The 25,859-nt window shown below is 33.7% G+C and overlaps 1 protein-coding gene across 1 annotated transcript in view; it reads right to left on the reverse strand.

Annotated features, from left to right (window-relative positions):
• LOC114342541 (uncharacterized) overlaps positions 1-25,859 on the reverse strand; it is a 379,450-nt gene that overhangs the window by 168,265 nt on the left and 185,326 nt on the right. The window contains exons 2-3 of the mRNA XM_050663028.1: positions 11,755-11,900; positions 1,544-1,698 (exon numbers count right to left, since the gene is read on the reverse strand). Of these exons, the coding sequence (XP_050518985.1) occupies positions 1,544-1,698; positions 11,755-11,875 (276 nt within the window). The 5' untranslated portion in view covers positions 11,876-11,900. The remainder of the gene's footprint in view (positions 1-1,543; positions 1,699-11,754; positions 11,901-25,859) is intronic.

The raw sequence follows: 25,859 nt of genomic DNA on the forward strand, positions 1-25,859 counted from the left end.
ATTAGTCTGAGAGCAACTTGTAACATAGATACACATATACACACATATACTTTTAATACTTGACACTACAAAACTATTTTGGTACTTGACAGAAACATCACCAATGCATTATACATACTCTCTTGTCCATTGGCTAAGATACTAAGGATATTAAACGGAGCTGGTATCTTAAGTCTATGTAGCTGCTGAATAAATCGATCTGTTTTATTCTTTTATTTTTGGCATTCAAAAAAATATGATCTAAATCACCTTTTCTATCACAATTTGGACATCGATCATTTTCGAGAACACGACTTTATGCAGGTGTGTGGGATAACACGCGTGACCAAAACGAAGACGTGTTATAGTTGTGATGTATTTTCTTGAATAATTATATGGCTGGAACCACGTTCTATTCGGTATTTTCTTTTGTATTACAGTACCTAGAAGGGTTGGTATAAGCACGTATAAGTATGATGTGACCAACATTCATTCCAAATTGTGAGGTATATCATTTTAATATAAGAGACTGCATCACAAAAACTTACAGGATGTTTTATTAGGCAGACCAATTTTAGAGAGTTAATTATAAAAAACGGCATAAAAGTGCAAACAAAACTTGATTCCTTTTTCAAAGCAGGATAAACGAAAGCAAGAACGTCGATATCAAACAGCAACGCCACTTCACGACGCGCGACGAATGTCCAAAGAGAATTAAATATGATTTTGTTTGTGTTTAATATCTAAATAAGTTTTTTGATTAATTTTAAACCTATTGTTATATGTATAACGGACTTTCGGCTTTAACGGACACCCTGTCCCCCCAATTAGTCCTTTATATCGAGGTTTTACTGTATTGCGTTTATATGGGATTGATCCACAATCGTTGTTGTAATGAAAATTACATTACTTAGTTAACTAGTGGACGTTTCGATTTCCACTCCGGAAATCGTTCTAAATATTTAAAACAAAACCTGGGAAATTACATAGCCTGACCTCTTTAGGTTATGTGTACTTGTACTTTTCAAACAACGAAATTATGGTGTCGATCTTATGGACTCTAGCAATCTGTGGTTGAAAAACACCAACAATTGTGGCTCATTCCCATATAAACCCAATACTAAATTAAACATGCCACAACAAAACAGTTTCAGAATTAAAATAATAGCAGCGAAAGAATTTCTTTTTATGCAACTTGCAATAAACAAATGTAAAATAAAATAAAAAAAAAAAACAATTAAGTACATATTCACATTCAGCTGAAAACTGAAATGCTGCACATTTTGATAACGCTAAGTACCAGTGTCCTATTTATAGATCAGTAAAATAAAATTTATAAAGATGATTTAACAATTTATATTTAAGAGATTTATTCATCAATATAGTTTATAATAAACAGTAATTAACAGGAATTATCCAGTAAAGTCTCTATCCAGAAACTCTGAATTTTGATTAATAAAGGCGTAGATTGTAATTGAATAATAATAAATAAAATTTCAGTGATCTATAAATGGGACGCTGGACTATTTATAGTAATGTTACTAAGTTTGACAATGATACTTACAGTTCCATTATGTGGATCGTATATTGTTTTATTTCTAGTGAAATAAAGCCTTGAGCTAGCATTAGTATATTTCTCAACGTATTCGTCATAAATATAACATGTTATGTTTAGTGAGTCTCCATAACGTACAGTAATATCTCCATCGGGCATAGTATCTGCAAAAGATCAAAATAAAACTTAATGATTATAATGATTATTTTATTAAGTTTATGCAATTATTTCAGAAATACCATTAAAACAATTACTTTCTTAACCTTTTAAGGGAGGGATGGTTAAATCAACATTTCAAGCACATTTTTGTGAATTTTTTTAAACTATGGTACAGCTTCCGGAACGAACCATGGCGGGTGACAAACGCTGTCGTCGGTCGTACACCTACCTAAACTTTACGCAGACAGGAATTCTCTCACCGGCCATGGTTCGCACCCGTGTTGAGCTGCCCCCCCCCCCCCCACTTGCAAAAATTAAAAAACAAATAGCCCTGATTTATGAGCTCTCATATTCCGCAAATTAAAAATTTTGTGCTCGTTCCACTGAGCAGGAATTTAATATTTTAGTGGGGGGGGGGCTGAGTCAGCCCCCCCCACTACTTATAAATAGGAATATTAAATCGATCTTTGCGGCAGAATTACGAGCTATTTATGAGCTCTTGAAATGATATAGTTTCGATTTTTGAGCTCATCCCCTTCACCCCCAAACAACCCTTTAATTGATTTAACTTAAGAGAAAAATGCTGAGAAAACTTAAAATATATCGTATTGCGGATATAATTCCTATAGCTTAGATATTCTAAGAATAAACGATTAAATCACGTGCATTTCGATTATTGAGCTACAACCCCTTCGCAAGAAAACTACCCCATCTTCCCGGCTTAAGAGAGAGTTGTACTTAAAATACATTAAATTAATTATTTGGCGACTACATATCATTTAATAATTTATGAGCTCCCAAATTACGCGCATTTAGATCAGTAAATTGCAATTTATTTTGTATAGTGCAGTCATTGAAGGTAAAAATCAACGATAACCTTCAATTTCGGTGAACCTTCATCGATTTTCACGAAAATTAGTCAGTGGTTAGAGGACACCTCAAGAAACAAAGGTGACATGGTGCCATCTTGCGCCTTTACCCTGAGGGTGGATACCGCCCCTTCTAGGGGGTGAAAATTATTTTATAAAAAATTACTGCACAAATCAATAAAAGGACAAATTATAAGCAACATTTGTTATATAGAGTTATTAAAATAAGTCAATACTTTTTAAGTTATTAAAGATCAAAGATTTTAATTCTTCGTGAAAAACTGCATGTTTTGAAGCGGTTTTTCGGAAATCACTGCAAAACTGTAAGTTTTTACAAAAAAGTTAATAGTAGTTTAATTCGTATAGCTTATATTCTAAGAATAAACTCTTAAATCACGCGCATTTCGACTATTCAGCTGCAACCCCTTCGCAAGAAAACCATACCATATTCCCGGCTTAAGAGAGTTGTACTTAAAATAATTTAAATTAATTATTTGGCGACTACATATCGTTTAATAATTTATGAGCTCGCAAAATATACGCATCTCAATTATTGAATTGCAATTTTCTTTCTATAGTGCAGTCACTGAAGGTCAAAATCAACTATGACCTTCGATTTCGGTATATCTCCGTTCATTTTCACGAAAATTGGTGAGCGGATAGAGGATACCTCAAGAAACAAAATTAACAATAACAACTTGCGGTTTTAGCCTGGGGTATATGTCACCCCTTCTCGGGGTTAAAATTACTTTATTAAATTTGTTATATAATGTTATTAAAATAAATAAATACTTTTTGAGTTATTAAAGATCAAATATTTTAATTTTGTGAAAGAAAATGCATGCTTTAAAGCGACTTTTCATAAATAACTCAAAAACTCGTAAGTTTTTACAAAAAAGTTTTCATCACTAAAATTGAAGCTAATAAAAAATATAATAAATTGCTTACTTAAAAATAATGTTAATTTAAAATAAGTTATAGGTAATTAAATGTATATTTTTTCTGCGACTATTCAAATCTAAGGATTCAAGCTTAAATAACGCGAAAGAGATGCATTTTATGTAACACTTACTAAATACTTGTCAAATTTCTTAGAAATACCTATCAAATGAGCTCCAGAAAAAGTTGATAGCATCAAAATTTATGTATACTAATTAAAAAAAATGAATTTTTTTTAATAACTCTGTTAATTTTTATGATATCAGGCACATCCAACTATTTGAAAGGTACTTTCAAGAGCTATAAAACTGTATTACATTTAATCTTTCAAATACTTTATTTTTTTAGGATAATAGTAAAGGGCTCCTGTTACATTGTTCTCGTAGTAAAATTTAGGCTTAAACGTTTCTATCTTCGTTATTTTGATTCATACAGAAATCAAAATACAAGTAAAATCTTTGCTAATAAAAAAAACTCAAATTTCGTTATCTATCATTTTTTACGTGTATCGAGTATTGTTGGAGTTATTATCAAAAGCAAATAATTTACGAAAATTTGATTTTTTTAAATCATATTTAAAATAATAACTCCAACAATACTTTACTTTACTTTAAGTACAACTCTCTCTTAAGCCGGGAATATGGGATGGTTTTCTTGCGAAGGGGTTGTAGCTCAATAGTTGAAATGCGCGTGATTTAAGAGTTTATTCTTAGAATATAAGCTATACGAATTAAGCTGCTATTAACTTTTTTTAAAAACTTACAGCTTTTCAGTGATTTACGAAAAACCGCTTCAAAACATGCATTTTTTTCACGAATAATTAAAATCTTTGATTTTTAATATCTTAAAAAGTATTGACTTATTTTAATAACTTTATATAACAAATGTTGCTTATAATTTGTCCTTTTAATGATTTGTGCAGTTACGTTTTATAAAATAATTTTCACCCCGGAGAAGGGGCGGTAGCCACCCTCAGGGCAAAGGCGCAAGGTGGCACCATGTCACCTTTGTTTCTTGAGGTATCCTCTAACCACTGACCAATTTTCGTGAAAATCGATGAAGGTTTATCGAAATTGAAGGTAATCGTTGATTTTTACCTTCAGTGACTGCACTATACAAAATAAATTGCAATTTACTGATCTAAATGCGCGTAATTTGGGAGCTCATAAATTATTAAATGATATGTAGTTGAAAAATAATTAATTTAATGTATTTTAAGCACAACGCTCTCTTAAGGCGGGAAGATGGGGTAGTTTTCTTGCGAAGGGGTTGTAGCTCAATAATCGAAATGCACGTGATTTAATAGTTTATTCTTAGAGTATATAAGCTATAGGAATTATATCCGCAATACGATATATTTTAAGTTTTCTCAGCATTTTTCTCTTAAGTTAAATCAATTAAAGGGTTGTTTGGGGGTGAAGGGGATGAGCTCAAAAATCAAAACTATATCATTTCAAGAGCTCATAAATAGCTCGTAATTCTGCCGCAAAAATCGATTCAATATTTCTATTTTTAGGTAGTGGGGGGGGGGGCTGACTCAGCCCCCCTCCCTCCACTAAAATATTAAATTCCTGCTCAGTGGAACGAGCACAAAATTTTTAATTTGCGGAATATGAGAGCTCATAAATAGCAGCTATTTGTTTTGTGGGGGGGGGGGCAGCTCAACACGAGTATGGTTCGCTCCAGGAGCTGTAGAATTATTTTATTTTTAAATTAAATAAACATATTCAGTACAATTAAAAGAATATGCAGCCAAAATATTAAAAAAATAAGCCAACGGTGGCAAATATTTACAACCCCCCCCCCCCAAAATGGACTTTGCGGTGGACATCAGCACTCATCTTTGGATCACGTGAAACAAAATTTTAGAAAAGGTTTTATTAGGTTATGAGATTTTCGACGGAAGGCTGTCGAGTTTTTGTAGTTTTTACGATTTTTGAGTTTTGGTATCACTCAGAAGTCAAAATATCGAAATATTTTGAAAAAAGGGTGAAAATCAACATATTTATTTACTGTTAAACAAAAAATAAGCATAAAACAAAAAATATCTCGACAGCGTTACCTCACAAAATGTCTAAAGAAAATCTATGCAAAATTTCAGGTGGAACGATCAAGTAGTTTTCGAGTTATAATGTCCACCGCCTTTGAAAAAAGCAGTTTTGAGAAAAACGCGTTTAAAGTTTTGACAGCTTTTATTTTCAATGTCTTTTTTGTCTGTCAAATCGTAAACTGATGCACACCGAAATTTGTTTTTGAATCGCGGAGTAATTTACAAAAGATAAGGGAAACAGCTGTTGAACGTTTCTCAATACGCTCAAGCGCGCTGGCGCGAAGCTGCTGCAAAGCGAGTCGAAGGTAGAGATATTTAAAATGCTGTATTTATCGGCAATTTTGCTCTGATCAATGTGAAATTTTCGGAGAGTATTCTTGTAGTTAAGTACGCACTTTCATTTACAATAATAAAAAAAATCGAAAACTTCAAAATGTTCAAACCATACCCCTTCCTCGTAAGTGGCTAAAACGAATATGTATAAATGTATATGTATTATAAATCTAGATTTTGTTTTCTTTTCCCCTGGAAGCCGTCTGTTGTGAACCGGTCGTACTGTAGCCACTTGGATTATTGTACATCTTCCATTCCTTTATGAAACCCATTCCAGAATTCTGGAACCCTGTACCAGCTTATACAGGTCTAGTGGGTGGCTGCCATATCGTCGCCTTAATACTATAACTTGATAACTTGAAATTAGTAGTTCTGAGATAAATGGGTTTAAAGATTTTAAAGATATTTGTGCTGCTACCATGATGTTGGTAAATATGGAATTCACTCTGCAGCTCTAAAATAATGTTCCTTAACTTTTTGGCTACTGATCTATTTAGGAACACGATGCAAATTTGTTTTCCAATATGGAAAATACCATGAAAAAGTAAAGTTATCAACTTTTAGCACTACCATAATGTTAACATTTGGTAATGTCACATGTCATGCTAAGTTGCACTAAGTGAACTTTTTAACAAAACTAATATTTTAAGCATTATTTTGGTGAAAATTAGCTCTCCGCCATGGAGGTTGCCAGAACTGCTAACAATTCTCGAATTTTTGCTAACATGCACCGAATCAACAGATAGCAATTACGTGATAGGCTCAATGGTTTCAGAAAAACACGTGCTACAACTAGATAACTACAGTTAGCTAGTTGTAGCATTTAGTGTATGTCACATTCACGATTATTTCGATTAAACAATACGTTGATAACTGATCTTGTCAAGTTTTAGCACTAAATATTAGGGGCATTTGAGATTTATCAACTTTCGTCAATCATAATTAAATACTTAGCCCGTTTGGAGCGAGTTTTTGGAGCGTTATCAAGTTTTTACATAATTTGGAGCAAATAAAATACATCTTGTGAACTAGTTATCTCAAAAGCGTCAAATTTGGAGTTATCAAGATATAGTACTAAGGCGACGATATACACTTGCAATCATAAAAAGCGGGTCACTCGATGAATTATTCAAGTTAGATGTCTCGAATTTTCTAAACCTGTTGTCCGATTTGGGTGATTTTTTTTAGTATGTTATAGCCTTATTCTTTAACAATATCACCATAATAATATTGTTGCTAGACAGGTAAATTGTCATTGTATAGCGGGTGTAACAATCATACTGTGTTTATTCCTCAAAGTTCGAAACACCCCGTGGAATGTTTTAGCAGAGATCAAATATTGAAATTAAAACTCGATTGTAGCCTTAGGCTTTCTTAACATTTTCTTTTTTGATTTATTTGTTAACACGTTAACAATTAATCATGTTCTTCATCAATAGAGGATGTTTCTAAATAAGTGCGACAAACTTTAAGGGGTAATTCTGCATGAAAAAATAATTACCGTTTGCTTTATAAACGTATGGCTGCAAATTCTTCGGTTTCGAGATATGGGATGTTGAATTTTTTCTTACAAACTGACGATTTATTTATTGCTCTAAAACCGGTTGAGATATGCAAATGAAATTTGATAGATGTTAAGAGGTAGTTATGGCGCATTTTTTGACATACAACTAAGAATTTTATATCCACCATTGGCGTGCATACGGGATGTATCTAAAATGTTTATACCCGTATGCACGCCAATGGTGAATGTAGAATTATTAATTGGATGTCAAAAAATGCAAAATAACTGTCTCTTAAAACCTACCAAATTTCATTTGCATATCTCTACGGGCTTTAGAGCAATAAATAAATCGTCAGTTTGTAAGAAAAACTTAAACATCCCGTATCTCGGAAACGAAGCATTTCCGGACATATGTTTGTAAAGCAAACTGTCATTATTTTTTCATGCAGAATTACACCTTAAAGTTTGTCGCACTTATTTAGAAACACCCTGTATTGATAAAGAACATGGCTAGATATTAAAGTGCTTAACTTTTTTATTATCCAACATAAACAAATAAATCAAAAAATAAAACGTTTCAAAAAAGAGAGTCTAAGGCTACAATTGAGTTTTAATTTCAATATTTTATCTGTGCTAAAACATTCCACAGGGTGTTCCGAACTTTTAGGAATAAACACAGTATGATTGTTACACCCGGTATACAATGACAATTTACCGGTCTAGCAACAATATTATTATAGCAATATTGCTAAAGAATGATAACATACTAAAAAATCACTCAAATCGGACAACAGGTTTAGAAAATTCGAGACATCTAATTTGAATAACTCATCGAGTGACCCGTTTTTTATGATCGCGAGTGTATATTTGGAGTCACTTCGATTTCTCCGAAAAGTGGTTGCCGCCTCCGATCCAATGCCTCACAGTCATGCAAGATATGGTTGACTGTTTCAGGTTCTCTGCTACAGAGTCTGCAGCTCAAGTCTCCGTAAAACAGTGACCCTTAACTGGCGCATGCCCAGTGAGGAAATCTGTTATGACTCTGAGCTGATTCCTGCTTGTTTTCAGCAGTAATTCAGCCCTACTAGCAATGTCCGTCCGATATACATCTTGCCATGTGTTTGACTGGGTAAAGTCTCCCAGTGTGAGTTGTGTTGTCTTCGGATCCAGGCTTTTTTACGTTTGCGGACGGTGCTTTTTGGCACTCCCACGGCCGGCTCTGGACACAGGTATTTTGTAGCTGATGCTCTCCTGGCAAGTGCATCAGCTCTTTCATTGCCGTATATGCTCCATATACTGATATGGAACCCATATCAGTATAACACTGTCAAGTTCTTGTCGACATTCGAACACTAGCCTAGAGTTCACCTTAGGGCTTATAAGAGCCCAATGGCTGCTTGGCTATCTGTTATTAGCTATTCCTCTTAGACGGATCGCCCTTGTGATCGCTTCGTATAGTCCAGGACGCATCTGTTTTGAGATGGACGTTGAGAGGTGACTCAAATTTTTTTGCAGAAATTGCTTGAAAATAACTCAAATAATAATGTTTGAATTATCCTCCTACTCAAAATGGTCCGGAACATTGTTTAAATAATCAAAATGTCAAAATATGAAGGAAAAATTCGATTTTTTATTGGTTTTTTGATTATAACTTTAAAACTATTCATTTCTGAGAAAAGTTGTACTGACATAAAAGTTGCGTAATTAAATTTCCTACAATATAGAATTGGTTAAAAATTTAAAAAATAGTCACCCTTGTTGCAAAATAGCAATAATTGCGAAAAGAACCATACAAAAACAAGTATTGGCATTTTACGTAAAATCGGTTTAATAAATTTTGCAATCCAGCTTTGGCAAAAAAAATTCATTTTTTTTTAATGTTGCAGGACTGAAAATAAAGCAGATAGCAAGTTGAATTTTTTTTGCTTATAGAAGTGTACTGTACCTTTCATTTGCAATTTGCAAAATTAAAATCGATTAATTACCACGGCGTCAGGAAATTTTTTAAATAAACATTAGTTTTTGGTGCTACGCGCAAGACAGCGGTGTTTGATTCACTCAAGTTGATTTCCACCAACATTTTTTCCAATCTTTATTTAATATATTATTTTCTTAATCTATATTTTGTTGTATTTTAATATTTTAATTTCACAAAAATCAAACTAATTTTATTATTGTTTGTGAAATATTGTTTAAACAATTGCATGTGTTTAAAAATAATAAACTTTTATTCTCAAGTTAAAATATATGAACAAAGAAAGTTTTTGCTAAAAAAGTGTTATTTCAAAGGACAGAGTACCTATGTGTTTTTATTTTGCAATAAACAAATTTATTTATTTATATCGAAATGTAATAAAAATTAAAATGTACCACATTATCAAAGGTCATTGGAATGTCCAATCAGAGCAAACTATCCGCTGTCCTGCGCGTAGCACCAATAATTAATGTTTATTTAAAAAAATTCCTGACGCCGTGGTAGTCAATCAAATTTAATTTTGCAAATTGCAAATGAAAGGTACAGTAACACTTCTATACGTAAAAAAAATCAACTTGCTATCTGCTTTATTTTCAGTCCTGGAACATTTTGAAAAAATGAATTTTTTTGCGAAAGCTGGATTGCAAAATTTATTTTGCAAAATTTATTAAACCGATCTTAATGAAATTTACAGTATTGTTGTACTGTATCATAAGGTTTTTCTGGGTGAAATATGAAGGTCCTAAGTGTAGCATAAATGGTTGAAAAACGTAAAATGCGAATACTTGTTTTTTTCGCATGTATGGTTTTTTCGCCATTATTGCTATTTTGCAACCAGGGTGACTATTTTTTAAATTTTTAACCAATTCTATATTGTAGGAAATTTAATTATACAACTTTTATGTCAGTATAACTTTTCTCGAAAATGAACACTTTTAAAGTTATACAATCAAAAAACGAAGAGAAAAATCGAATTTTTCCTTCATTTTTTGACATTTTGATTATTTAAACAATGTTCCGGACCTTTTTGAGAGGGGGGACAACTCAAATATTATTATTTGAGTTATTTTCAAGCAATTTCTGCAAAAAAATTTGAGTCACCTCTCAACGTCCAAATGTACTAATATTTTTACAGATGCGCCCTGGTCTAGTAGGAGGTGTTGTCAAATGCTCCCTCAATATTGAGAAATGCGCCCAACATCACCACTGGGTTTTCTAGCACGTACTCCACCCTCAGTACGAGATGGTGCAGTGGCGTTTCTGTGGAGACTCCCGCTCGATACGCATATTGTCGCTGATGTATCGGACTTTCAACCAATACACCATCCCTGATATGCCTATCGAGCAGTTTTTCCAAAAATCGTCAGTACGAATGACATCAAACTTATTGGCCGCAGAGTCATGGCCCTTTCCTGCCCGATTTTGCCAGGTTTGTGTATAAAAGCCACCCTTATTAGCTTCCATGCTTTTGGTATGTACCCCAGCCCTAAACTGGCGTGCAGTATCTTACACAACTTTTTGAAAAGAAGGTCGTTCCCTTCTGTAGAAGTATTGGATAAATTCCTTCCAGACCCGGTGATTTATATGGCTCGAATGAGTTTATTGCCCATTTGATTTTGTCCTGGTTTATAACATCTTTTGCCACATGCCAGTTTTCCCAAAAGTCATGATATCCAGTCCGGTTTGCCTCGTGTCTAGTGGTATAAGTTTTGTTTCAGACTCAGGAAAGTGCACCCTAAAAAGCTCTTTCAGGGTGTCTTCTCTTTTTGCCCTTATCAGATCAAATAACTGCTCTGGCCTCAAATAATGGTTCCAACACGACATATGCTAGAGATTTCCGCCGAAGTGACACGTGACGTACCAGACCAGAAGCGACAAAGAGATACTAGAGATGGGCAGATCCTTATTCTCGATAACTCGAATAACCGCATTTAGGTATAAAGAGCGACGATTTTAATTTAGTTAATAAGATAGATTCGAACTTTAAACTTGTAAATAAATAGTCTTATATAAATTCGAACCATTAGTTTTATTAAAGTCGCTACAATATGTTAACCGTCCGACGGCCCTGCCTTACTATCATCCATATTAATCTACCTACGAAAAACAAAATCCGAAACTTTGTAGAAGTCCCGATATATACGCTACATGCTTAACTTACGTCTACCTTGAACTAGCGTTCAGTTCTTACTGGCAATTAAAAAATAAAGTGGGAATGTGGATGTGCCGCACGCACATGTCACGGATCCGTGCCGCATGCACTGTGAAATCTCAGCCTGACACGGATCCGTGCCATGCGCACCAAAAGGGTTAAGTAGCAAATAAAAAAGTAGTAAAATGCCCGTATGTAAATAGACAAAAAACATATAGGACAATTTAAGCAATACTTACAGCCACATCCATCCATTAAACCAACACATTTGGGTAATTGTTTTGAGGTAGAATGTTTCTCTTTAGGTGAACCTCCGACAATAGAGAAAAACAGAAGAAATAGCTCTGGTGCTAGTTTCATTATACAAACTGATCCTGCAAGCTCCCTGAAACAAAAGAAAAATGCTCGTGAGATTTTTCAGATTACAATAGATTACTTTTATTTTCTTTTTAGTTGTGTATAACCATTGATTAAGCTTCAATGATTCATTCAAAATAAAAAATAAATTGAAAAATCCTTTATAAAAGATATATTTATTTAAAAAAAAAACCTTAAAAGGGCTACATCGAAATCACAGAACGTTTGCGATCTATATAGATCATTATCTGTGATGATACAGGCTAATCACATCCTGAGCTACCACAAATACATGGGTCAAAATCCTTTAAATGTTTTATTAAAAATATGTTAGAGTAACGTTATTATTAATAAATCCAAGTGATGGCTAAAATTCTTATGAATATGGCGTTAAGCATCGTATTAAAATTCATACGAAAAAAAAATCATTTTCAAACGAAAAAAAGGATTTTTTATAATTGACCTTTTTTTTTACAAAAGTCACCCGGATAAAACAATTGCGCTGCGAATTAAAAAATTTCTTCGGTTCTATGAGTAGTACAGACTTATTTTTCTTTAAAGATGTGTTTTTCATAACCTTTCAGAAGCTGTATTTTGTTTTTTTGTAAAGGTTAAAACGGAGCAGATAATTTAAGTATCAATTATTTGTAAGTAAACAATTAAATCAACTATTTTCAATGCCACAATTTTACCAAAAAACTGATTTTATTAACGTTTCGACGCCCAAGTCGGGTTTACTATATATATACTAATACTAGATTAAACAAAAATGTTGTTGCTTAGTAAAAAATTTTTCTAATAATTTAATTAATCTGACTCATTTATATAGAAATTCGGACATGTATTATACATTTTAAAGTAGAAGACTTTAAAATGATATTGCCAATATTGATGAGTTGCGTTCCTGGGACGACTTTACTAAAAGATAGTTCATTCGATTACATGAAATCAACCTCAACTCAAGAATATCGGCCACAAAAAATCATAGCATGTGATCTGTCTTTAAAAAGACAACCAAATGCAACGGTGGCAGTAAAATTCTCGTGTTAGAGATTCCATAGTAAATCACGAGGGAAAACCAGGAAAAAACCTCGTGATACTATCCTGACATCGTAAGAACTTGGGCTTACATTTAGTTTACTCTCAAAACTAATACCAAATTCTGACTTTAATATATGATATATGCTATTTTAAATTATAAATAATATTAATAATACATAGATATTATATAAATAATACTAAAATATAAAATATGTACTAACTGGATATGTTACTGACTTACTAATCGTGGTATTTTCTTTCTATTGACTTCCTCTTTTAGTATAGGTAACCACATCCTACTGCATTCTACCAAGGAATTTGCGACACAATTGTTTTCATTTAGCATAATTAGAGCCGCTTGTTTGATTTTTCTCTTTTTACTATCTGTTTAACCATATGGTGGAGATATGTAGATGATGTGTTTTCAATAGGGCCTCATAGATCAGAATTGTTGGATACATTCCTAAATATTATAAACGATCAAGAAGAGACAATAAAATTTACAATGGAAAAGGAATGTAATAACACTATACCTTTCCTCGATGTTTTAGTCTCAAAGAAGGATACTGGATATGAGACTCAAGTGTATAGAAAACCAACACACACCAATAGATATCTCAATTACAAATCAAATCACAACATCAACGTTAAAAAGATTAACAAGAGAAACATTAAATCCTTATATGATAGAGCCAAAATTACTTGTTCTAACGAAAATTCATTTTTAGAAGAAAACAATTGTTAACATCTGTTTTATTAAAAAATGATTATCCTTTATCGTTTATAAATAAGGAATTGTCAAGATTGGATCGAATAGAACAGAACAACGTAGAATGGGATCCCATAACATACACAAGAAATAATACGAGGAAAATATCAATACCATATATAAAAGGACTATCCGAGAAACTTAAAACAATAGGAAATAAATTCAACATTTCAACAACATTCAAAACAACAAACACATTGAGATCTATTCTATCTAAAACTAAACCTAACAATGAACAAGAAAGAACAAAGAATTGTATTTATAAAATACCTTGTGAATGTGAACAATTTTATTTAGATGAAAAATCAAGACCATTAAACGTTAGAATAAGTGAACAGCAGTCTTATATTAAAAATAGAGAATTTGATAGATCTCAAATATGCCAACACGCATGGGATAATGAACACAGAGTTCAGTGGAGAGATTCAAGTATAGTCCTGAAAGAAACAGATAGTAAAAAGAGAAAAATCAAAGAAGCGGCTCTAATTATGCTAACAAATTCCTCGGTAGAATGCAGTAGGATGTGGTTATCCATACTAAAAGAGGAAGTCAATATAAAGAAAATACCACGATTAGTAAGTCAGTAACATATCGAGTTAGTACATATTTTATATTTTAGTATTATTTATATAATATCTATGTATTATTAATATTTGGCCACATTTAAAAAAAAGTTAAAATTGCTGTGTTTACCTGGTATTTCAGCGCCAGTGGAAATATTTTTTTTACAGATGCAAATAATGTGGTCTGACGATCGGAAGAGGATGGAAGAATGCGTTGTGGAGGCCTGGCTTACGTGCAAATTCAACTTAAGGGGCTATCCTAGTGTAAAAGTACGAAATTCATATACTTTTTTTGGGAATTTTTAAGATAAAAAGTACCGTACCAATTGTTTTGAAAATTTGCATGAGCATTTGTTATAAAAAGAAGTAGGTACATGTAAAATAATTTTCATAAAAAAATATTGAAAATTAAACGATTTATGCGTCATCTACTGGCACCGTGAAAATAAAAACATGACCCCACTGCTGCAGTGATTGGGACTAATAGAGATCCTGAAACATAAAATTTCAAAGTGATTATTGAAATATAAGTTATTTCCTATACCATCAACTAGGATTTTTGAAAAATATTAAAATTTGGAAAAATGACGGTGTTGATTTTTTTTTTAAATTAGCTAAAACATTTTTAGTTTCAAAAACCGGCAAGTTGACATTTTTAGAAAATAACTTATATTTCAACAATAACTTTGAAATTTTGTGTTTCAGGATCTCTATTAGTCCCAATCACTGCAGCAGTGGAGCTATGTTTTTATTTTCACGGTGCCAGTAGATGGCGCATAAATCGTTTAATTTTCAATAATTTTTTATGAAAATTGTTTTAGATGTATTTCTTTTTATAATAAATGCTCATTCAAATTTTCAAAACAATTGGTACAGCACTTTTTATTTTAGAAATTCCCAAAAAAAGTATATGAATTTCGTAATTTTACACTAGGATAGCCCCTTAAACATGCCATGTAGTGAATTTTATGACAAAATTAAGCACGACAAAAATATTCTGAAGAAAGTGCACTCTAGTGAAAAATATTAAGCAAGCGTGAGCGTTTGTATTAATTGTACTTTATCTCCTTTTCTTTTTAATAAAAAATGTATGCACATTTATTAATATGTTTTCAGTTCTTAATCATTTTGATTGCATTTCAAATATGAAAAACACAAATTAAGCGAAAAGCAAAACGAAAATGAGCCCTTATTGAGGCCTATAGAATCAAAACCTGCTAGATCCATTTTTTGAAATTTTTCAGGAGACTAAAAAACATTAAAAATGTAAATTTCTCAAAAAGTATCCGGCATTTAATCAAAGTGGCATCAATAAATGTCATAAAATGGCACACTAATTTGGTATAGACTCATTTTTCTACATGCCCCTTACATCTTCAGAAATTTGTACTTCTAGTTTGGATTTAGCAGATTTTGGCCCACATAATATTGCTCATTTTCAACTGCTTTTAGGCGCAATTAATGCACTAAAAGTAGGTATCGAACCATTTTGATAGGAAAACATACAAACTACACAAGAAAAAGAAGTATTTTTTTGTTCATAAAACTATTGTATTTTGATGAGGATTTAGAAAGTTTTGAGCCGAAACGTTATGCCTGTAGATTAATAGGTAGATACTTGAACTTTGAAACTGTGTAAAAAAAGGGAAAACGAAAAATTTAGGATTTAGCAGGTTTTGATTCTGATGGGCTCATTTATAAGTGGCTCCTTTTTTGTTTTCATCAGTTATTTATTCCCTATATAAAGGAATTTTTGCTACAAATTATAGGCTAATGATGTCCAAACGTCTCGATATTCAATCGATCCGGCATCACGAGTTGGCGCCAAGTGAAGGCAGTATGTTCATTTTCATGTTCATCTCATCAGAATACCTACATAGATTACTTCAGTTTTGAAGTAAACTTTAAACGAACAGAAACATCACGTTTCCACAAAGATAACTAAAAATAAAATTTCCGAGCAAAGCACATTTTTTGGGAAGCCCTCGCGTCTGTCAATAGCAAATGACGCTATAGTTAGCTAATAAGAAAATGAAATGCTTCAAATAAACGTATCTTGAATTCATCTTCCTGTAAATTCAATTTTGCTAAAGCGAATATTACCCACGTCAATGATATTTCGTTATTAATAGATTTAGTTCGGGAGCTGGCACCCAAAGTACATAAACACACAACCCACAACACAACCAAAACTTACATGGATTCATCTGATATATTCATTTATTATTTCGAACGAATTTGAAAAACCAACATATAGACCAGGGCATTTAGCACTAAAAACACCCGAATACATAAATTTTTAAATACAGCACCTAGAGACTTGCAGTTTTTTGCATTATGTTCAGGATGACGCCAGGAAAAAAGTCTACTATTCAAATATTGGTGGAAATGCATAATTGCACTGTAAAGTGCACAAAATGCATACAATTGCATAAATATAAAAATAAAGTCAAAATGAGTATACTAAGGAAAAATTTTTATTATTTTGGGGGTTTTTGGGGTCACTGAATACGATTACGCCATCAGAACTGATCCCCGGATCACCTGGTGCCCAAGGTCACGGCAAGAGACGTCGTGGGGGTTTTTGAGGTGGTTAAACACGAAGATGCCATCAGGACAGACTTTAGGATCACCTGGTGCCCAAGGCCAATGTAAGGGACGTCATCTTCTGGAGTTTCGAAGGCTTTCGGTATCAAATTGATGCAAACGGATTACTTACGGGTTTTTGAGGTAGCTAAACACGAATATGCCATCAACACCAGCTCCCTGTGCACCTGGAGCCCAAGCTCACTGCAAGGGGCGTCCTCTTCTGGAGTTTGGAAGGTTTTCGGTACTTAATTTATGCAAATGGATTACTCATGGGTTTTTGGGGTTTCTGAACATAAATACGCCATCAGAACAGACACCGAAGCATCTGATGCCTAAAGCACGTTATCTTTTGGATTTTCGAGAGTTTTCGACACTAAATTGATGAAAAATGGATTACTTTTTGGTTTGGTGTTGTTGAACACCCCAAAATATGGGGTGAATATTTTGGAGTATTGAATATGGCTTACATGAGGAATTATGCAGTATCTTCTGATTACAGTAATCACTAATAACGTCAACGCATAATATAAAAAAAATAAAGAGATCAACATAGTAGAGTTCGTATTCCGCAAACCCAAAAACCCATGAGCAATTCGTTTATATCAATTTAGTAGGTACAAAATTTTTCTAAACTCCATAGCTGATATACCTTAGGTACCAGGTGCTCCGGTGTTTGTTCTAACGGTGTATTTGTCTTCAGCAACCCCAAAAACCCGTGAGTAATCTATTTGCCTCAATTGAGTACCTAAAACTTTCGAAACTCCAGAAGAAAACCTCGCCTATATAGCGGATGACGCCCCTTGCAGTGACCCTGGGCAACAGGTTCTACGATGGTCTGTTTCGATGGCATGTTAGTGTTTACCGACCTCAAAAACCCCCGAGTAATTTATGTTCATTTTCATCAATTTAATGCCGAAATTCCTTAAAACTTCACAAGATGACGTCCCTTGTAGTGACCTTGGACACCAGGTGCACAGGGGGTCAGTTGTGATGGCATATTCGTGTTTAGCGACCTCAAAATCCCTCCAGTAATCCATTTGCATCAATTAAATGCCGGAAGCCCTCGAAACCCCAGAATATGACGTGCCCTGGTAGCTACCCTCGGCACCAGGTGTTCCGAAGTTCAATTATGATGGCATATTCGTGTTTAGCGACCCCAAAAACCCGTAAGTAATCCGTCTGCATCAATTTAATACCGAAATTTTTCGAAACCCCAGAAGATGACGTCCCTTGCAGTGACCTTGAGCGCCAGGTGATTCGGTGGTCTGTTCTGATGGCATATTCGTGTCTAATAACTCAAAAACCCCCATTTTTATCAATTTAATGCCAAAATCCCTCAAAACTCCAGAAGAGGACGTCCCTTGCAGTGACCTTGGGCTCCAGGTGCACAGTGGGTCGGTTCTGATGGCATATTCGTGTTTAGCGACCTCAAAAACCCTTCAGTAATCCATTTGCATCAATTAAATGCCGAAATCCCTCGAAACCCCAGAAGATGTCTTAGTAGCAATCCTGGCCGCCAGGTACTCCGGAATGAATTCAATTTTGATGGCATATTCGTGTTTAGCGACCCCATAAACCCGTAAGTAATCCGTTTGCATCAATTTAATACCGAAAGCACCCGAAACTCCAGAAGATGACGTCTCTTGCACTGACCTTGGACACCAGGTGGACACCAAAAACCCCTCAAATAATAAATGTTGTTCCTTAGTATACTGATTTTGACTTTATTTTTATATTTATGCAATTTTAGAGCATTTTATGCACTTTACAGTGCAATTATGCATTTCCACCTATTTTTGAATAGTAGACTTTTTTCCTGACGTCATCCTGAACATAATGCAAAAAACTGCAAGTCTCTATGTGCTGTATTTAGAAATTTATTTATTTTGTGCTAAATGCCCTCGTCTAATACGAAGTCAAACAATATTTATTTTAAAGCAATTTAATCACCAATACTTAAAAAATAAAGAAAACAATAAAGTCATGAAATAACAAATTGAAACTATTTGTGTTAGGTTAATAGCATATAGTTCTTCCACTGTATCTTTGCACAAGTATGATATTATTCACGAATTATTTTTTATATTACGTCCCTTTCCTACTCACAGAAACTAAAACGATTAATTTAAGCCGCTTGTCCATACACAACACCATGTATTGAACAAAGACACCCATAGAAGGTTGTACGGTGATTGACTTATCTACTGACAATTGGCAATAATTTTAAATTTTGTTTTGACAGTGTCTGATTTATTAGGTAAGAATTTATTTATTAGCTAATAACAAATAATATATGTTTTTAACCTCTAAATTAACATTTAGTTATTAAAAAACTGCTAAAACCACGTCAATGGGGTAATATTTTTTAAAGGTTTTTTATGTTTGCTCCATGTTACTTAGCTTCTGTGAAAGAATCCGAGCGACTGTCTCTTTTGTTTCCTTACATTTTCTTCTTCTTCTACGGCACTACAGCCCAAATTGAGCCTTGGCCTCCTTTATTTTTTGCCTCCACCCTTGCCTGTCTGGGGCTGCTCTTCTCCATACACGGACTCCTAAAAGGGCTTGTGCGTCGCTGTTTACTGTGTCTTCCCCGCGCTTTCGTGGCTTCCCAACCGGTCTCTTTCCTTGCATTCTAGCATTCAGTGCTCGTTTTGGTAGCCTATCCTCTCCCATTCTTATCACATGTCCGGCCCATTGCAATCTTTGTATTCTAATGAAGTCTGACAGGGGCGTTTCCTTATAAAGTTGATAAAGCTCGTTGTTGTATCGACTTCTGAAGATTCCGTTTTCCCTCACAGGTCCTAGTATTCTCCTAAGTACTTTCCTTTCGAATGTGTCGAGTTTGTTTTTGGATGTTTCTCCTTACATTTTAGTCTTCTCATATCGCATTTTTTGTTACTACATACTCTTTTTTTGTATCCTTCTTAAATCTAAACCTAAATTTACCAACAACAGGAACATGATCTGACGATATATTTGAACCATATATTTGCTTATTTTCAATAAAAACACTTTAATTTCTGATTATTACGGTTTAAATATTTATTTACTGTAGATGTTATTGGACAACCTATATGCCAATAAATGACATAAAAGAGAAGTATAAAAACGTCCATTGTAATATTAGCCATTTTCTAATTCTTATAACGGACGCACGTTTGGTTCACATATTTTGGTTTATTTCCTGTAACAGATACGAATGATGACGATGTGCAAAGATAGAGTGGAAGAACTATAAAAATTTTCAATGTAAAGGCCCAGTTCACGTTGAGATCGGTATCGATACATGTCGCAAGCACCGGTATAGCAATACAAATCTCTTAATACGTGTATCGCGACTTGTCTCTATCGCGACAAGTCGCGATACACGTATCATGAGATTTGTATCTGTTTCACGACAGTGATACACAAGGCGATACAGTTATAGACGACGAAGATAGATAGTTGTGATACTGATACAGCGATACTGAGGCAGCCAAATACACGATGAAATTGGTATCGCGATACTGATACTTGCAACATGTATCGATACCGAACTCAACGTGAATGGTGGCCTTATTCGCTGACATGTATCGCAACTTGTCGCAATTCATGTATCGATACCGATGTCAACGTGAATTGGGCCCTTTAAACGAATAATCCCTAGCTCTCATGTAAGCTTCAATTTACATGGGCACGCTCCTAATTCAATTATCAACATTTTTTGTGGTAGGTTGTTTCACTCTTCAAGAGCAGCTCGTACTAGCCGCGCGGTGTATTGTGGATTAGTTCGGCAAGCTCTAACTTTTCTTTTAAGCATATCCCACAAATGCTCTATAAGGTTAAGGTTGGGTGAGCCAGCTGGCCACTCCACAAGAGTGATATCTTCTGCTTCAAGAAGAAAGTCTGTAGTCACTCTGCCGGTATGTGGAGGTACATTATCGTGCATGAAAATTAAATTTTCTCGCATTAATAGTTAGGCATCTCTCCAGAGCCTAACTAGACGTTTTAGAACCAAATCAACATACCTGCGAGCTGTTTAAGTTAGTTGGATGAAAATTACAGGAGTTTTTTTACGGATCATAATGTTTTTCCAGAACATGGCCCTTCCTCCTTTATATCTGTGAACAGATCTGTCAGTTTCCGTTCTTGCTTGTCTTCCTATCCATCTAAGTACAAGAATTTGTCGGTCATCTGATTTTAAACAAATTTTGGTTTCGTTTGAAAATAGCACATTTTGCGAATTCCCAATATTCCAGTTTTGGTGTTAAATACAGTAATTTAGGCAATTCAATCTTGTGCTTCCTGAATAACTCGGGAGCCCGTACCTAATACCCCGTATACCTTCTGTATACTTTTTGGGCACGAACTTCTTTTTTATCGTTTCAACTGAAACACTTACACCTGTAGCTTCCAAAAGCAACTTTTGGAGCTGCAGATGAGAAATAGCTGGCCGTTTCCAGCTGTTGAAGAATGAAACGATCGTGGTGAGCCGTTATTACTTTTTGGCGACTTTGCCTTGCTCAATTTTTAAGCTTTCTTTTAAAAATGTCTTTGTCGCCCATGTTTTTTATCATTTTCGCTGAGATTTTATCAAATCCAGCCGCCTTACCTTTCTTAAGTTTTTGTATAATTTTTTTTATTTCTGCTATACCTATTTCGCCTGGATTTTGGTCTTCTTGCTCTACCTCTTCTGGTTCTTCTTGGTTGCTGTCACATAAGATACCCCGATGGCATGGTGATCATTTCCAGTAGCGTCACAAGAAATTGTCACATGCTAATTGACCATGTGGAATCTTATGTATACTTTGCCACCAACGTAAATGCAAAATGGGAACAGGCCACTAGCTGTTAAGGCGAGAATAGACCGAGAACTATACCTAATGGAAGCGCGAAACAAGAACCAAGCCGTCACAAGAACATCTGAGAATGAAAATAATATCGCAATAGACAAGTATACCTAGTGTGACCAACTCAAATTCGGTCGAATTCGGGACAATGCTGAAAAAAGTACCTGAAATCCGGGACTTTTCAATAAAAATCGGGCAATTTTTATGTTGACAATGATATTTTTGATGGGATTAAGCCACAATTACTTGTAATGGTAATTACGTTTTTGTTAAATGTAACCTTAAGTTAATATAGAAAATTAATTATCATTACAATCAATTGTGGCTTAATCCCATCAAAAATATAATTGTCAAACATGCCACAAGAAAACAGCTTCAGAACATTTTTATGTTGATTACATCTTACTACCATATTTGTTGAACAATTGATGAATTTGCTTAGAAATCATAGAAAGAAGAAAGCCTTTAAAAATCAAATATTTTCTCGTCCCACCAATTAAGTGTGATGTGAATTCTTGGAATAATATAACGTATTCAAAATTTCAAAATATATTTTTACCAAAATGTTGAAAATTCGGATGGCCTGAAAGCCTTGTCCGGGACGCCGGGACACAACTTCGGGCCATGTCCCGAATTTTTCGGACTAGTTGGTCACACTAAGTATACCTTAAATAAATAAGCACAAGGCCTACAAGGCCTATTGAGCTTAATAAATAAATATACAACTATACCATCGAACGTGCGGTTGGATGCCCTCACATATCCGGACTAATTATTAATAATTATTAATTATTCCATATCAGGGCCATGATTCTAATTCAAATTTCGACTCAAAGCAAGTCGCAATCAATATGGCGACGTTGAAATGCGACTGTGCAAGCCTTGTGGATTTTAGTTGAACTAACGAAATGATGTCATAAAATAGCGACTTATCGAAATTAATTGCGACTCCTAAAAAGTGGTTGATATTATAATTTCGAGTCGAAATTATTGTGACACGGAGATAAATGAATGGCCGAAAGCGAGGTTAGGTTTAGTTTAGGAGATGTGTTTTGTTTAGTTTCTTGCAAGGAAAACTAAGTAAAATGTATTAATATGGAAATTTGCTGGTTTTGGAGGAATTAGATAGAATAGTATTAAATTATAAATATAATAATTGAGAATATCCACAACGTGAATTATCAACTCGATGTAAGGTAATAATCTGGGAAAATTAGTATAAAACAAGGAAAATTATGTACCAGCTATTTTATTGCTGGACATGCTGGAATCAAATCTTAATAATTCATATATTAGTAATATAGCTATGCAAAGTCCGCAGAAAGTGTGATATGTATTTGGTTTATAAACAAATTACCGCCCCGAAATCTTTTTTTCAATTATTGCTCTGTAACTCAGAATATTTTAACGTTAAACCAAAAACACTCACATAAAAATTCACTGTAATTTAATTCGCCACATAGATATTTTTTTTCAATTTTCTTCGGCGGAAATTTTCCTCTGAAAATTCGGGTTTTCCACATAAAATCTTTAATTTTTAACTAAAATTTTAGGGAAGTAATTATTTATCAATAATTATATTTATCAATAATTAAATAACTTGGTGACATAAATCTTTTTTGTTATGAGTGTCTTGAAGATATGAAAATTTGTATGTACAAAGAGGACCGGAATAAAAAGGTAACGGTTCAAAGATTGAAATCCTGTTGTTTATAGCTCTGTAGCAAATGCCGGTCAAATTTGACCGGTTATACCTGGAACCACTCAATTCGATTTTTTTCTTCGAAGAAAAAGCCGTGCCCTTTTCAACAGCGTTAAATTAATTTAATTTAATCTGATATTTTCTGAGGGGTTCCATTTGTTTATAAGCCAAAAAATTGTTTCCTTATAACATTCCTGAGACCGCTCAAATAGTCCAATTTCAATTCTGTAAAGTACGTTGAATAGGTAATGTAGTGCTTTTTTATAAGAAAATCATAGTTATTTTGGTGTATCATAATCTTTCTGGTCATTATTTCGACCGAAATGTTTTAATTAACATTTTAATTATTGCTAAACTATTGGTTAGATTGTCGCCGGCCTCCTGATATATAATCTACTATAAAAAATCTTTCATGTCACCAATTTATTTAATTATTGATAAATAACTACTTTCCTAAAATTTTAATTGAAAATTGCAGATATTTTTGGGAAAACTCGTATTTTCCGAGTAAAATTTTTATTGAAGGAAATCGGAAAAAAATAACTTTGTGCAGAACTAAATTGCGGCGAATTTTTATTTGAGTGTTTTTAGTTTAAGGAAAAATCTTAGGAAATACAGAGCACTAATTGAAAAAAAAATAAGATTTAGGAGTGCTAATTTGTTTATAAATAAAATAACACACTTTCTGCGGACTTGTCATACCCCATACTACTAATATATGCAATCTTAAGATTCGATTTTAGCAATCAAATAGCTGGTAAATAACTTTTCCCAAAATGACATTTTTTCGATAATTTGCTCAGACTATCAACAAACGTTGCGGTGGTTCCATAGCCAATAAATTCAATAAACAGGAGGACCAACCCAAATTCTGAGCAGTGTCAAAATGATAACGTTAATATCCCCAGTTGGAACTAATATCGAAATGAATAAGAATTGCGACTGTCATGGCGGACTCGAAATTAAATTGCGACATCGAAATGAATTAGAATCAGGCCCCCGGGCGCAGATATCAACCAAAAGAAATCCGTAAGTAGCGAAATGGAATTCACGTATTTCCAGTGGGAATCGTACATACTATGCTAATAAATGGTTGAGGACATCGAAATTATTAGACAAAAGAATCAATATGACTATCTACAGAACATTAATTAGACCCATAGTAACCTATGGTTGGGAAACCTGGATAATGACAAAAAGATGAAGCCCTACTACTCAAGACATTAAAGAGAAAGATACTGAGAAAAGTATACGGCCAGGTGCAAGAGGAAGACGGCACATAGAGGATCAGGCGAAACGATAAGATTAATGAATTGAATGAAGAGCACGATATTGTAAGATTTGTTAGAAGTCAGAGACTGTCATGGCTAGTATATTATGACCAGAGACAAGAAGAAATAAAATCAACAAAGAAAATATTACAAAAATACGAAAAAACTTTTATATCAAAATGTATCTAATATTTAAATAATGGAGTTTTCTGAACTATAAACTTATAATTCTCGATATAGACGATATAGCAATTCGAAGATATATTGAAGGCTCTCGTTCTAATGCATTTCTTATCTCATAAAAATAATTTTGATAAATCCTAGGATGTGGCTAACATTTAAATGGTTTTTAATAACAATTGTGGTTTCTAATATTAAAATTTGTTTTTAACATCGCGCCAATAAATTAATTAAATACCCTTTTAATTATAGGCTTCTAACAAACTATTACATTTTTTAATGGCCCAGTTAAAATTAATAACGATTTTACCAGTAATAATAAAGGTCGCCTGAATGACGTTTCAAAAAACCTCAACTTTAGTCAACCTGCTAAAAAGACTGATTTGTATTTTTCCCGAGTCGGCAACAAACAAAATATGTTTGTTAATTGCCTATCAGCCAGTGGGACACTGCGCCTCCCACTAGCTTTTTTTTTTTTTTTTTTTTTTTTTTTTTTTATTTATTAAACACCAATAAGATGCTTAAGAACATTACAATCTGATCAAATAATGTGATCAATGAGCAACTTATTTCTAACCTAAATTACTACTAAAAAACTTCAGACTAAGGACAAACTCGATAGTACCCCCTAGGTTCTGTTAATATATTGCACAAATTTTAACTTGTACCATCACTTGCACCGTGCACTATTTTTCACTTAACTAACTCGAAGGGTTTCTTCCTCTTGAGTCTTCTAGCTAGATCCGTGTTGTCGAGGAGCTGGATGGCCTCAACATTGACGTGTTGAAGAAGTCGTTGTTCGTGACTCTTGGCAAATTTTTCTATGGTCTTGTTAACAGTATCCATGTCTAGGTCCCTATGGAGATCACTGTTCCTATAGTACCATGGAGCGTTGACAATGCTCCTTAGCACTTTGTTTTGGAATCGTTGAATGATAATTAAATTTGTATTACTAGCGCAGCCCCATAGTTGGATGCCATATGTCCATATAGGTTTTATAATCTGTTTATACAAAAGTATTTTATTGTAGATTGAGAGAGTGG

This window comes from Diabrotica virgifera, chromosome 10 (assembly GCF_917563875.1).
Source record: "Diabrotica virgifera virgifera chromosome 10, PGI_DIABVI_V3a".
NCBI classification, from domain to species: domain Eukaryota; kingdom Metazoa; phylum Arthropoda; class Insecta; order Coleoptera; family Chrysomelidae; genus Diabrotica; species Diabrotica virgifera.